Genomic DNA, 15,088 nt, shown 5'->3' with positions numbered 1-15,088 from the left:
CTCTCTCTCTCTTTTTATTTTTGAGACAGGTTTTATATCTATATCTATATGTCTATATATCTCCCAGATTGGCTTCAAAATCTTGATCCTCCTGTCTCAGCCTCCTGAGTGTTGAGAACACAGGCATGCAAACACCATGCCTAGCTGACAAAGTTGATTTAATGCAAAGGATGGGAAATGGCCTACTTAGTTAGAAGAAGGAGAGAGATGTGGAAGAAACCTGCAGTTTTGCTTGTAGACAAAAGCTCTTTCTGAAAAACTCAGAGCACTGAGCAGAAAGCATAATGAAGATACACATGAAACTGAAGGCAAGGTTGACCCTGTCCATAGGTAGACACCCTAAGTACCAGGCAAAATGGCAGAAAGAGTCTGATGGCTAGTGATATCCCAATGAAAATCATACCAAATTCCTAGAACAAAGGAAATCCTACCAGCGTTCACACTGCACAAACAAACAGATAAACTACAAAAGAGGAAGAGCCCTATCAGCCCAGGACATCCCTTCTCAGAAGTTCCTGTTCACAGAGCTTCAGTGAAGGGAACCGCAGCAAGGACACTTACTTGTTCTGGTGCAGAGAGCTGGAGTTTGTCAATAACCTAAAATGCCAGCATCGTTCCAGTTTGGCAAGTCCAGTGTTCTGGCCTTCTTGAGCACTGTGGTAGAAGTTCTGTCTGATTCAATGAGAGTAAAGAGGGAGGTGATCAGAGCAGCAGCCGAGTGGCTGCTTAACAGGCCCAGGAGGGCCAGGACTGTAGTTGGGCCCCACCATTTCCTGGCTGTGTCATCCTGGAAAATTCCTTAACCTCTCTGTGCTGTGTTGCTTCATCTCAAAGGTGGCATAAGAACAGGTGCTGCCTCCTTCTGGAAGTGTCTCAGAGGTTTAGAGGACATAACTCACAAGAAGTGTCCGGAACGAATGTCGTAAGTACCTCAGGAATATCAGTTTGCATTATCAGAAGTAATCGCTACAGGAAAGCAGACTGGGCTGCACGAGTGATTTGAGGGAGTGAAGGCAGAGTAGTCACTGCCCTGGGAGCTGGGTCAGGGTTGTACACAAAGAACTAAAAGCTCAGGCCTCTATGTGGCCTGGGCCCGCATGGAGCCTGGGGGTCCTCGTTTGCACCCTGTGGGTTCCAGCCCCCAGGAGGCTGTTTGAATAGGATTCACGGTGGCCCAAAAATTACCTGCCAGAGAAGATGAACCTTTTTGCAAAGAGGGTCTAGCTAGCACGTCAAACGACAAAGTAAGCCAAATCCTCAGAAACCTTACCATGCCAGAAAATGTGCCGCCTGGCAGCAGCTGCTCTAATGGACCAACCTCATTCTGCCAAGTTGGCAGACCTGACCACAGTAAAAGCAGACTTTGCCTCCTGCACTCAGACACAGACCCAGAACCACTGGATGGCAGCCAGGAGTTCCTGGAGACCTGGTTCTACAAGGGTGGGGTGGGGATGGTAAGGGGCCAGGCCAGGAGGACCTCTGGCCTGGACGTCTGTGAGAGCCTGCCTCCTTTTAAATGACTGCTCACTGGCTTTGCCCCAGGTCGGATCTAGGACATGCGAGAGGCAGGTTGAGACCCAGGCAGGGGCCCCTGGCCACCTCTGCGGTGGTCTCAGCACACAGGCACTGAGAGAGTGCGATGGGGGGGATGAGACTGTGGCCTTTGATTGAAGGAAGGGCTGCCTGGTGGGAGCTGGACTCGCTGCCCTGCACTCTCTGCTTCCACAGCTAGCCGCTCTTCATCGATAGTTTTTTATTTTGTTTTATTTTATTTTAAAAGCGAACGGTAGCCCAGTCTGGGCCTCAGCTCTAACCTCCACAGCTAGCCTATGGGAGAGTCTCAGGCTCTTACTTCCTCCTGCCTCTTCTGAGGAAAACCAGAAAAGGGTTCCGTCATTTGTGGGGCTCATTTCTCTGACACGGACGCATAGGCATGAACATCTTATAGTGACAGCTGGATGTATTTCCCCAAATGAACACCCTGGGACGGACGGCCCGCCCTCCCAGGGTCTCCCCGAGCCCTGCTCCTCACAGCCTGGCTCACTCTGCCTGCTTTCCACTTTACGTAACAGGGAGCAGACGGCCCTCCAGTGCGTCTGCAAGCCCTGCGGTATTTTACAACCCCGAACATGATAACATGTTTTCTACTTCCTGGTAGGAGCCAACTCCCTGGGGCCTGCCTGCTGTAATCCCCAGAAAATGTTTGTCCTGCTAAATAAACAGCCACGCTCTCCATGGCGACGGTTGGGTAAGCAAGGAAAATGTGGCAGGGCTGTCCAAATATGGAGGGGAAGGAGGCCTGCGGGTGAGGCGGGTCCTAGCCTCACCAGCACTCACCTACATGCCTCTCCGCCCTGAAGGGCAAAATAATGTAAAGATGGTGGCCAGGCCTCCGCATTCAGGGTCAGAGCTGTCCTGCATGCAAGTTTATTCGAGGAGGCCCAGCATTCTTCTCTAATGAGCCTGCGCTGTTCTTATTTTATGCAGCGTCCAAGCAAGTGGTCCTGATTTTCGACACTGCCCACTCTGCCAGGGGCACCAGCCTCCGACCACCAAGCCAAGCGGCCACTGCCTGTCCCTGGCTGCACTGCTCACCTGCTGCTTCTCATTTGCTGTTGACCTGGAAATGCCGTGAGCACCCCAGACTGCACATCATAGGCAGAAAGACTTGAGATGCAGACCAGCTCTCCGGAGGGCAGTGCTGGCCCCAGGGAAAGGCAGCAGGGGCCCCGGGCTATGTACATGCTAGTTGCCTCCTGGATGAGCAGATGGGCAGTGTCCCAAGAGCACAGGACACAGGGCTATCTATAAAACTGCTTATCCAAAAGTGGTTAGTCCTGTATTTAAAAATGGCTGGCTACGTGTTCACTTTGGCCGAATGTGTGGTTTTCCCCCCTGTGCAACCCACACGCAGAGTGTGGCTCTTCCTTGCACTCCACTCTGGCCACTCATTGACTTTCCAGAGTTGGAGCCTGTGGTCTGTGGAGGCCTAGGGAAGTTACATCATCATTTTAAAAACAGGCATGTGCACCTCCCAGTGTTTTCCAGAAAGTTCCGTGTGTGAGAGAAGCAGTACTGTGGCAAACACACTTCCTGTTTCCTTCTAGGCACACAGACATGTCTCGCAGGGTGACATTATGTGACCCTCAAGACAGGAGTGCACCAGAAACCTCTCTACCTCCTGAACAGGTGCCCGGGACTACAAACCCTAGGGTTGAAGCAGACCCGGGAGAGGGCCCAGAGCATAGATGAGTCACTCCGCAGCAGCCAGCTGGCTGGCGCAGACCTCCTCTCCATGGAAAGCCGGGAATGTGCCAGCTCTGTGCCATTGAATCACGCCAAGATGACAGTGACAGATAACTGCAAACACCCACAGTGCCATCCCTGGGTTGGCACACCACATAGCTACCACTTAAATACAAGGAGACACTTGTTTCATTATACACATACAACTTAAGTGAGGAGCCTTATATTAAAATCTTTTTCAGTTAAAACTTTCAGACACAACTATTCTCTCTTCTCAGCCATACCCAGTCTGAGGTGGGGAACCTGCGGGGGCTCCTCCCATAGGTCAGGCCAGTGGCTCTGCTGTGCCAGACACAGGAGGGGAGAGGAGCCGCCCAGGGACTCCTGCCAAGGTGCTGTGGATCTAAGCATTTGGGGCACCCGAGGCCCCTCCTCCTGAAAGCCAGCAAGCTCAGAAGCAGCCCCCAGTCGTAGCCACCAACCCCCCTGCGGCTCTGAAGCTCATGCAGAGCTCCGGGCCGGGAACACCTTGGCTGGCCATGGTGTGTACTCTCCCAGTACTTGCACCTCTTCATCGGTTCAGCCTAAGGGTCACCCTGGACGGTTTCCAGGGAGTCTTGCGGCTCCTTTGTTCCGAGTGTGAATCAGCTCACCCAGCAGCCTTCCTCTGTATAGGTTACAGAAACCTTGGTAACCAAGCTGTCATCCCTACCTACCCTGGCCTTCGGGGAGGGAGAAGCAGGTCACCACCCACCACCTGGTCTATGTCCGTGCCAGGCAGCCAAAGGCCACCTGGGAAGGATGATGTGGCTGTTCATCAATGGAGCCCCCAGTCCACCTGGGGAGAGGGATTAAACACCGGACAAGAGGCAGGAAGGGGGAGAGAGCATCAGGTGGTCCCCTGCCCTCAGGCCTCCCAGACCTGGCTTGGCACAGGGACTTACTTGTCAGGCTAAAGTCCCGGGCCGGCGCCTATTCGTGGGAATCCCCCGGCCCGAACTCAGCTCTGACCCCGGGGCCTCTCCGACGACCCTCGGGGGTGGGAAAGGCGAATGTGGTGGGGGTGGGGGGGAGGCTGGTGTAAAGAGACGTGGAGAGCGGGACCGGCCGTCGGGAGCTCTGCCCGGGGCGCGCCCCTTAGTCCCTCCGGGCAGGGCTGCAGGCCCGTCCGCGGGACCCCGGCCCGCCCTCCCGAGGCCCGCCCGGCCCGGGCGGTTACGTAAGCGGCGCGCCCGACCCGAGGTCCGCCCGGGTCACTCACCGCCCCGCCGCGCGCACGTCCGCCCGCCCGTGAGTCGGTCCCGTCGGTGCGTCCGTCCGTCCGTCCGCCCGACCCGCGCCGGAGGCCGCCGAGAGCCGCGAGTCCCCGCCAAGCCGCGGTCGCCGCCGCCTGGACCGCCGCTGTCACATAGTGGAAAACGTGACCGCGCGCGCCGCGCCCGCCCCCCGCGCCAGCCATTGGCCGCCACGTCGCCTCATTTGCATACCAGGGGGGCCGGGCCTGCGAGTCCCGCGCTCCCATTGGTGTCGGGGCCTGCCGCTCTCTTTACATAAGATGCACATGGAACTCCATGTTCACCTCTCCCGGTTCCTCAATGAAGACGCGGCGCACTCGTGCTCCCCCCCCCCCCCGCCGTCCTCCCCAGTGGTCTCTTCCACTTCCGGCCTGGAAGCCTTCCATTCACGACGCCCGGGGGCCGCGGCCTCACCGAGCGCGGAGTGGCGCGTACCACTGCGGGGCGGGGGCCCGGCACCTGCGGCGGGCACCTGCCGGCCGGCTCCCGCGCAGGTGATGCCCAGCGGCGGCCCAGGCCGGGATGCCGTCCACCGCAGGCGGGGAGGGCCCGGGGCGCGCAGCCAGGGCCCCGGGGGCCCCCTGCGGAGCCTTCCATTCACTCCTTCCCGTTCATTCAGCGCCCCACTCTCCCATTCATTCTTTGCTGGGCGCCGGCCCGGCCTGCGGGCCGAGCCTGGGCGGCCGGCGGGGGAGCTCGGGAGCGGGCGCGCCCCAGGCCGTCGGCTGACCCGGGTGGCCCGGTCGGTGGCGAGGCAGCCAGCTGCCGGGTGGCCTTTCCTAGGGGTTGCAATTTTTTTGTTGTTGTTGTTTAGCATATCGAGTCATTGATGCTGCAAAGAGATCGGGAAGAAGCAAAGGACGTAGTCCCTGCCTCCAAGCACACTCTTAGAAAGGGCTGCTTAAAAAACAAACAAGAAGTGGGGGGATTTAACTAAATGATCAACCATGGCTAGCAGGGGGCAGCACCCCCCCCCCCGAGGGGCATGGGCATTTGGAGAAGGGGCTGTTCAGAAGGTGCCGGCCACCAAGGTGAATAGATCCCAGCCCTTTGGCTGAAGCTAATAGTCTTTCAGTAAGCATGACTTGTAAGCATGTTAAGTCCTCAGCCCCCAGTCCAAAGCGTCAGAGGAGAAAGTAGAATCCCAGACTCAGCCAGGGGCTCTGTTACAGGTCAGATCGGAGGTAACACTACTCAGTGTAAATGTAGGCTGGCTGACAAGAGTTTACATGTGCGCTCTCTCTCTCTCTCTCTCTCTCTCTCTCTCTCTCTCTCTCTCTCCTCTCTCTCTCTCTTCCCCTTCCCTCTCCCTCTCCCTTTCTTTATCCTGACTCAGCAGGAGTAGCATCCAGGACTTGACACAATCCTAGAGGTTCAACCTCTGCAACTGTAACCTCTGTTGGAGCTAGGGTGGGGCTTGCAGTGTATCCCTCCCCTAGGCATTCCTGGAGACCTGGGGAGCAGAGATGGAAGGGAAGAGAGTAAGTAACAAAGCAGATCTACAAACTGAGCTGCGGGTATTCAAAGCCAAGGTAGCCTACATTCAGAATGCCTGTCAGTCACTGTCTTTCCCTCTACCTGTCAAGGTGTTCATGTAAACCCTCAGATTATCAGACGGGGCCAAACACCAAGTTCATCTCAATGACCCTCCCCACAGAAGCCCTGGGGAATCTATTGGTATTGGTTCACACTGCAGTGGCTAAGTGGCCTGTCCCATTTCTCTGACATTTGATACGTCACCAAAATTCACCCTGCGCCTCTCTCTCTCTCTCTCTCTCTCTCACACACACACACACACACACACACACACACACACACACACACACAGGCCAAGCAGAGCCAGGCCCAGCTGTACCCTGTACACGCCCTAAGGCCCTTTTGTTTCTTCTCCTACATTGACGTCAATGGTGGCTGCATTGTTCTGGAAACAAGAGAACACAGACAGCTCATCCACACCTCACAGAGATTCTCCCGCACGCTCAACTTCTTGGTCTTGCTCCACATTCAGCCTGCAATGTATTGTCACATTCTCTCCTTAAATTTAGCCTTTTTCTTTTGCCTCCAATAAGTCTGGAAGAAAAGACATTGAAAGCAATTCTGTTTTAGAAATTCTATATGCCCTGGGCCTCTAGAACTCTCCGGAATCTAGTTTATTTTCCTCATTACTCAGCTGGTTTCATCTTTCTTGTAATTGGAAACTCATTCACTCCACAAATATTTGTTAACACCTAGTATGGGGCTTGCAGGAACACATCTTCACTGGAACCTTGCTTGAAAGGAGGGAACAACGTGACGTGGGAAACAAGGAGACAAGCTGGAAAGCCATCTGGCTTAAGATGGAGTGTAAATCCCAAGAGAACTGGACAGGCTCAGGCAGAGCCCCACCCCCACCCTAGTCCAACAGTTTACAGTTGCAGAGTTTGAACCTTTAGGATTGTGTCAAGTCCTGGATGCTACTCCTGCTGAGTCAGGATAAAGAAAAGGAGAGGGAGAGGGAAGGGGGGGGGGGAGAGAAAGGGGGAAGGAGGAAGAGAGGGAGGGAGGGAACATGTAAACTCTTTTCAGCCAGCCTACATTGAGTAGTGTGACCTCCAATATAGACCTCTTGACCAGGCAAATTGCCATTGTGCATTGGGAAGCAGCTGGCTTGAAGAAAGCAAGGGAGCCAGGTGCTGGTGACTCACACTTGTAATCCTAACTACTCAGGAAGCTGAGAACCGAGGATCATGGTTCGAAGACAGCCCATGCAGGAAAGTCTATGAGTCCCTTATTTACAATTAATCACCAAAAAGCCACAAGTAGAGTTGTGGCTCAAGTGGTAGAATGCCAGCCTTGAGGAAAAAAATTGCTAAGGGACCTCAGTCCTGTGTTAAAGCCCCAGTACTGGCCCCAGAAAGGAAGATGAAAAAGAGGAGGAGGACAAGGAGGAAGATGAAAGGGGAAGAGGAGGAGGAAGGCTTTCCATTGGCAGTGGACTGGGGTATTGGGACAGAGCCTGTTTCCTTCCCTGGCCTCCATTTTCCTAACATATGGTGCAGAAACCAGAGAGAAGAAAAGTGCCAGGGTTAACTGGGTCCCCTCTGCTGGGGCACCCCCCACCTCCTAGCCACTTCTCATCAAGGCTTTGGCTATCCTCCCTCTTTTTCCAAGGCCTCTCTCCGCCAGGAGCACAGGCCTCTTCTGCTTACTATTTACTCCCTCTCCTCCGTCCCCAGACTCTTGTTCTCTGGACGGGAGGCCCTTTGCCACTTGCCTTCATCTACGCCCTGAAGCCTTCAGGATGAGGTCACCAAGGACACCAGCCCTGGTCTGTGGTGGAGGCACACCAACATGGAGTGTTCCTCACTCCCTGTCTGTGGGGTGTCCAGAGACTTGAGGAGTCTCTCGTGCTTTGTTGACCCCCCCCATACCCTTTAATTGGGACTTTGAAGGTGCCCTCTCCCAGTTATTGGATCTGTCCATAGACCCTGGAGACTGACACCTAGGAGGAGACTAAGGCCACCAGGTGGGTCTTCAGGCAACCCCACTCTCCCACCAAGCTCACTGGTCTTCACTCCTCTAAGTGTTCAAAGGTCAATTCATATGCTAATATACCTCATCACCAACATTGTCTTAAACATCTTTGCTCTTGTCGTCAATGTTCATTTAAGCATGGGGATTCTGTTAAATTCTGTTTTTGTTGTTGGCAGAGTTTTGCCTCTTGAGTTTTGCCTCCTATTTTGTTTAGTGTTGCCTGTTTTTCCAACTCTGACCATACATGGTCCTATCATATAATGGGCCAACATGTCTTCTGTCATTGGAATTCTAAAACGCTTATGGGCAATTTTCATTTTCTAAAAACCGAATGTCGCCTTAAAACTTTTGTGAACAAGTATGTGTGTTTGTGAACACGTTCAAAATAACCTCATTTTAATACATAAAAACTGTCACCATGGTGTGAGAAAAAGTCTTTTCTGGGGCTGGGAATATGGCCTAGTGGCAAGAGTGCTTGCCTCATATACATGAGGCCCTGGGTTCGATTCCTCAGCACCACATATACAGAAAATGGCCAGAAGTGGTGCTGTGGCTCAAGTGGCAGAGTGCTAGTCTTGAGCAAAAAAGAAGCCAGGGACAGTGCTCAGGCCCTGAGTTCACAGCCTAGGGCTGGCCAAAAAAAAAGAAAAAGTCTTTTCTATTAAACTAAAGTGCTTCTGCCTTGAATATTGATATTTTTGGTACTGATATTTCCTAAAATTATTTGCCTTTTGGCTGCAATTGTAACTAATACCTATAGAGAAGAACCAGTAAGAAAATTAGAAAATATAAAGAAGAGGAAAGTTAGTAAAGAAATTCTTGGGAAAGGAGTTGAGGAAACAAAAAATGGTTTCTTTTGGATAAGAAAGGATTTGAAGAGTGAGAATTGTCTTAAATATTTGTTCCAAAATGGAAAAAGGGAGAAATTGAGACAAAGCCCAGAAGGTTTGAGCAGGTAGCAGATATGAATATGTTGCTTATCAGTAAAGTTATTATGTAATTAAGTTGGCTATGATTTAAATAAGGTCAAGATTAATGCACAGATATAAAACCAGCATCTCATTCTTTATGTCCACTTATAAAAGTATTTGTTTATGTAAACCAAAGTTCAATTGAGTGTTTGTTTATGTCAAGGTCCTTCAAATGAACAGCTTCTAACTCGAACATCATTTTTTCCTGTCTAATGTCTGTTTCTCAAGTATGTAAACCATCTTAGATGCAAAGCTGACAGTGGTTTCAATCTTAATTATTATCCTAAAGTGCTATGTTCAGGTAAAAACTAGATTGTTGAATCAATTGCTGTTTCAAAACTGTCATTTTTATAGATTTTATCCTCTGCATCATTGAATCAGACCCATAGAGGGATAAATAACTTCTATTCTTAACAAGTTCCAGGTAATGCCTGCTTTAAAAACTATTTCTATTCATCTCCATATTGTTTCAATTGGAGTAAAGGGGCTTTTGACAAAGACTCATTTGATCTGAGGATTGTGGTTCAAAGCCAGCCTGGACAGAAAAATCCCTGTGAGATGAGGCTCTTGTCTCTAATTAACCAGCAAAATGCTGGAGGTGGCACTGTGGCTCAAAGTGGTCAAGTATTAGTCTGGAGCAAAAGAGCTCAAGGACAGTGCCTAGGCCCTGGGTTCAAAGCCTTGTGACTCACAAAGGGGATCCCAGCAAGAAGCAGACACCTCCAGAACACAGCTTGTCCTGGCGATGAGACACCATTCCCAGGCAGATAAGACGCGATGGTGTCACGTCCTAAATGGAGTCACTTTGTGCTTGTCCTTTCAAAATTAAATGGAGCTGGGAGATCAAAAGCAAATCGTTCATAAGCATGCCTATCTGGTGTCCATCCCTGTCTACCTTCTAACTGGACAGGAACTTACATTCTTGCCTTTGTTACCTGCTATTTCCAGTTATAGTAAATCTTGGACTCTGAATAGTTTATCCCGGCACTTTCCCAGGTCTCCCATCCATACTATATAGTCCCGACATCTACAGCCCATACCTCTATAGTCCAGCTACAGGAAATGATCAAGGCCTCTCACTGGGCCCTTAGCCACTCCGATCCAGCCCTAGATTTTAACTGGTTCTTCTTAACTAATCTAACAAGCTGTCCCCTACCCAATCACCAGAAACCCTAGACACTTCCCTCCTGCCCCTGTCCAGTTACATGGAAGTTCTTCTGTGTAATAGGCCACAACTGGGTTTGTCCTCCAAACAAAACTTTTCTGGCCTGTGGCCAAGGTGTGTTCTCCCGTGTCATTCATGTTAAGTGGTCCTTCCACCTTGTCAGCCCTTTGCCTGATCTCAACTTAATTGCAGGAACATTTCAATAGGTTCTGGGAATCAATCCAAAGGACATCCTGCTGGGATTCCCCTTCACCATGGTCCCCCTTGCTGGCCCTTCTGTTGGGCTCATTAACAGTCATCCTTCCACTCTTCCTTCTTAGACTGTATTGTCAACATTTTTGAAAAGTTTCTCTTTAAGAGGATAACGGCCCTCACTCAGGACACTATCTGGGAGCAAGTCAAGGCCATCCTATTACTGAAGGCAACTAGAGGCCTTGCTTACACTGACTTGCCCTGCCCTACCCAGCACAGACCTGGACCCTGAAGATCCCAGCCCGTGACTACTTGACACCTCCACGTCAGCAGGAAGCAGCCAGAATAGATCACGACATCCCTAAACTTGTTATGCCCCTTCAGGGTTTCAAATGTTGGGAATCTGCTTTGTTCTCATAACTCCATGTTGTTCCCATGGCCCACTGATAACCCTCCCCCAGGGACCCCTCCTGGTTCTCAGGAAAACTTCACCCTTGACCTTAGGTGAGAGCACAGGACAGGTCTTATCTGAAAGTGTAGGACCGCCAGCATTAGGACGATACCTCTACCATAAAACCCCAAACGGGACTGTTTGCACAATAAATCCCCAACAGGACCGGACGAAGAATTTCCAAAGAAAGGTCTGACCTCTTTCTCATCTCCTCTTCCAGCCCAATATTTTTTGTTGTTGTTGGTGATCACGGGGCTTGAACTCTGGGGCTGGGCACTGTCCTGAGCTAAAGAGCTCAAGGATGGCGCTGTACCACTTGAGCCACAGAATCACTTCCCAGGCCAATCTTTTTTTTTTTTTTAATTAATTGGACATAAATTTTTTTACAAAGTGATGTGCAAAGAGGGTGATGGTGCAGTTACATAGTAGGGCAGTGTGTACATTTCTTATGATATCTTACAACCTGTTTTTCTATCCCTTGTCTAGGTCAGGTTGACATATATGCAATATACAATGTATCAAGAACATATACAGTATTCACAGACTTGGTCTCTACTGTCTCTCCGTCTCCCTTTGTTAACAGTCATATATCAGGGAGATCATGCCCCTTTGTTTTCTGTGTTCTAGGCTTGTCTCACTCAACATTATTTGTTCGAGTTCCGACCATTTCCCTGCAAATAACAATATTTCACCATTCCTAATCGCTATGTAGTATTCCATTGTGTATAGGTACCATATTTTTTGGATCCATTCGTCTGTGGAGGGGCATCTGGGTTGTTTCCATATTTTAGCTATTGTGAATTGTGCCGCGATAAACATGGTAGTACAAATGCCTTTTTGATATCTTGGATTTTGCTGTTTAGGATAGATGCCTAGGAGTGGTATGGCTGGGTCATAGGGTAGGTCTATATTGAGCTTTTTGAGAAACCTCCATACTGTTCTCCAAAGTGGTTGTACTAATTTGCACTCCCACCAACAGCCCCTCCAGCATTTGTTGTTTCCTGAGTTCAGAGTATAGGCCATTCTAACTGGGGTGAGGTGGTATCTCAGGGTTGTGTTTATTTGCATTTCCTTTACTAGCAGGGATGTTGAGCATTTCCTCATATGTTTCTTTGCCATTTTTATATCTTCTCTTGTGAAGTCTCTCTTTAGCTCTTTTGCCCATTTCCTAATGGGTTTATTGGGCTTGGAGGGGCTTAGTTTTTTGAGTTCTCTGTAGATGACCGATATCAGGCCTTTGTCTGTTGCTGTGCTGGTAAATATCCTTTCCCATATCGTTGGCTGTCTTTCTATTTTGGTGGCTATGTCCTTAGCTGTGCAGAAACTTTTTAATTTGTAGTAGTCCCATTTGTCGAGTCTTTCTCCTATTTGTTGTGCCCCTGGGACTCTATTCAGGAAGTTCCTTCCTGTGCCTATAAGTTCTAGTGTCTTTCCTACTCTGTCCTTCAGTAGTTTCAAGGATTCAGGTCTGATGTTGAGGTCCTTGATCCATTTTGAGTTGATCTTGGTGCATGGTGATAGGCTTGGGTCTACTTTGAGTTTTCTGCATATGGCTGCCCAGTTCTCCCAGCACCAGTAGTTGAAGAGGCTATGTTTATTCCATTGTATATCTTTAGCTCCTTTGTCGAATATCAGTTGGCTGTAAGAGTGCGGTTTTATTTCTGGGTCTTCAGTTCTAATCCATTGGTCTTCCGATCTGTTTTTATACCAATACCATGCTGTTTTTGTTATGATCCAGGCCAATCTTTTTATGTATCCAAAGATCCTATATGAAGGACTTGCCTCTCCTGTCTTGGCCCAATCATTTTATGTCTCCAAAGATGGAATATGAAGGATTGACCCCCACCTTCCACCCTATTTTCCCAGGTGCCTACAGACATCAGGCAAGCCACCAGATAGGCATAGAGTGCTTGATGCAGTGCAATCCACCTCAGCCTGGTTATAAGCATTCCATTGCAGGCCCAACCGAAATGCTCCCCAGCTCCCTAGACCTCAGACCTCCCTAGACCTCTGCCTCCTTGCTCAGACTCCATTAAAAACGCAACTCCTGTCCTACCTCTTGGCCCAGTCTCCAAGCCTGAGGGAGGGCTGTACCCTTTGCTGCGGTGTTTCACTGAACTGTCCTCACCTGTGGAAGATTGAGTCCAGCCTGTTTCCTTCCTTTCTCCTCCATTTTCCTAACAGTACCTACTACTCTCCAGGCCCAGTGTTGGCTTCTCTTTGTGGATGGCATGCAATAGGAAGACAAATGAGAGGGGATTAGGAAAAGAATTGCCTCTGTGAATGGAGAGGTGGGAGTGGCCAGCAGGGCCTCCTCTAAGACGAAGGGACACTGGCTCTGTGGGAACTGTCGCTTGGGTCTAGAGACCTTGGACATGGGGATCCCAACTCTCGTTCTTTCTACTCCCTCAATGCCAGTACAGGCCCGTCACTGGCCTCAGCTTGGCATATGCATTCTCTTATCAACTCTCACGCAGTACGAGGCCTGTGCTGTGTTCCTATTCCCCATCTGTAAGGCATCCTCAACCTCAGGACACAATGGGACTTGTGTCGGACGTCCTAGGGGAGGGATGACCTTTGTCTGCAGGACCTGGGAAGGAGCTGGCACACCGAGAAGGCCACAAGTCATACGCAACCGAAGGCTAGGCGCCAACGTCTCTCTCTTCCCCGGAACATTCTCCCCACGGAGAACGTCTTTGTGATGGTGCTGGCCAGATGCTGCCAGCATTATCCCAGCTCCCTTTAGCCCCATGAAGGCCGGCACCCAGCCACGCTGGGCTTGCGTACCTCTCCTTGGAGGGAGCCGGGTCCCGCCTGCGCCTCTGCTGCAGGTCCGCCTCGCGGTGAATGCTGCTCCAAGCCTGGCACGTCCTCGTTATGGTTGGTGTTTTATCCTCTCCTGCTGACTTTTCCTTGTGTCCAAGGTGGTGAAAACGTCACCATTTGTCACTGCTCGATGCTCATTGGAAGCAGCAAGTAGGCCGGGGTTATCCTCAGAAGAGCCCAAATTAACACACTGGAAACTGGAGATGGTTCTAGAAACAGACCCTGAATCAGGGTCTGCTCATAAATATTACTCAAGTCTCATTACTGCAATGAAATGCCCGAGTCTGACTATCATACAAGGGAAAGCATTTTATTTAACTCACAGTTAGCGGAAAGTCCAAGTGCAATGGCTCATTGATTTGGTCCCTGGTGAGACCTTAATGTTGATTGGCATCGTCCAAGGAGAGGTCAGAGCAACCAGGCAGGAAGCCAGGCAGGTGTTCCCGAGAAACACCTTCTCAAGGCAGTCACCTTGATGACCAAAGGACCTCCCACTCGCTCCGCCTCCTAGATGCACACAGCACCTCACAGCACCCCCAGATCGAGGATCAAGCCACGACCTTTGGAGGGTCACACACACGCAGATCCTGGCGTGGCCTGTGTCAGAGCCCCAGGGTCCCCTTTTCCAGGGGTGAGTAGAACTGTAAGGAGCCGTCTGTGAGCTAAGGGAAGGGGAGGGGCAGGGCCACGGGACTGGCCGTGGAGGTCACACAGGCCACCTTGTGTGATGAGGCCTCATCTCAGAAGCTGTTTGCTGGCCAAGTACTGACCTCTCACTTGGTGGCATTATGTGCAGCCAGTTACGATGGGAGGGGTCGGGACAAGGCCGGTGGAGAGCAAGGCATTGGAAAGTGAGTGGGATTCACTGGCTGTGGAGAAGGGCGGGGGCTGGTGGTGGTGTGTGTTGGGAAGAGGACAAGGATGGGCCTAGGGTAAGTAACTGTTAACAAAAGACCAATCCTGAAAGTCTGAGGTCTTCATGGACAGCTCTTCCACTTCTCTTAGGGGCACTGGAACTTGAAAATCAGGCCTAGAATCTGATAATACAGGTCACAGACCTACAGAGGAGACCCAAGTCACAGTGTGATGGGCCTCCTATACCAATGTCAGGATCCAGACAGGGGCCAGGCCTGCGACTGGGGATACAGACAAACAGGGAGAAGAGCCGAGACTCTCAACCCCCGCAATCCACAGACGCCACCAACCAGCAGGGGCAAGCACACCCTGCCCAGAAGGAAGGGACTGTGTTTATCAGAGCCCTCTCCTGGGGAGGCGCCCTCCCCAGTCCCTCTGAGTCAGGGCAGCCAGTTCTGGTGGGAAGCTCTCTATTCGCAAAGGGACCTGCACAGCTAGCTGACAGGTGCGGGTGGCCAGGGCCTGGAGCCAGGCACATAATGGACAGTGGACCTTCATTACGTGGTGGCAGCAG

At 51.0% G+C, this 15,088-nt stretch overlaps 1 protein-coding gene and 1 long non-coding RNA gene across 5 annotated transcripts in view; one reads left to right on the top strand and one right to left on the bottom strand.

Annotated features, from left to right (window-relative positions):
• Positions 1 to 4,638, bottom strand: part of Per2 (period circadian regulator 2) — a 38,180-nt gene extending 33,542 nt beyond the window's left edge. Inside the window, exons 1-2 of one of the 4 annotated variants that reach the window (XM_048344430.1) lie at positions 4,508 to 4,637; positions 562 to 672 (exon numbers count right to left, since the gene is read on the bottom strand). Coding sequence is in view for 1 of the 4 variants with exons in the window: in XM_048344428.1 (XP_048200385.1) it covers positions 562 to 672; positions 3,808 to 3,821 (125 nt within the window). In the remaining 3 variants the exon portion in view is untranslated. Of the gene's footprint in view, positions 1 to 561; positions 673 to 3,807; positions 4,225 to 4,507 lie in introns of those variants that run through there. The other 3 variants (XM_048344431.1, XM_048344428.1, XM_048344432.1) reach the window with 3 other exon arrangements.
• On the top strand, positions 1,612 to 14,787 carry LOC125350143. The gene is made up of 3 exons (XR_007210678.1): positions 1,612 to 2,830; positions 9,140 to 9,144; positions 14,777 to 14,787. It is a non-coding gene; the product is annotated as an uncharacterized LOC125350143 (long non-coding RNA).
• The last annotated feature ends 301 nt before the right edge of the window (positions 14,788 to 15,088 follow it).

The sequence above is a fragment of the Perognathus longimembris genome, chromosome 4 (assembly GCF_023159225.1).
Source record: "Perognathus longimembris pacificus isolate PPM17 chromosome 4, ASM2315922v1, whole genome shotgun sequence".
Taxonomy (NCBI): domain Eukaryota; kingdom Metazoa; phylum Chordata; class Mammalia; order Rodentia; family Heteromyidae; genus Perognathus; species Perognathus longimembris.
Note: the sequence above shows the minus strand (reverse complement) of the source record. Positions and strands in the feature narration are given on the sequence as shown.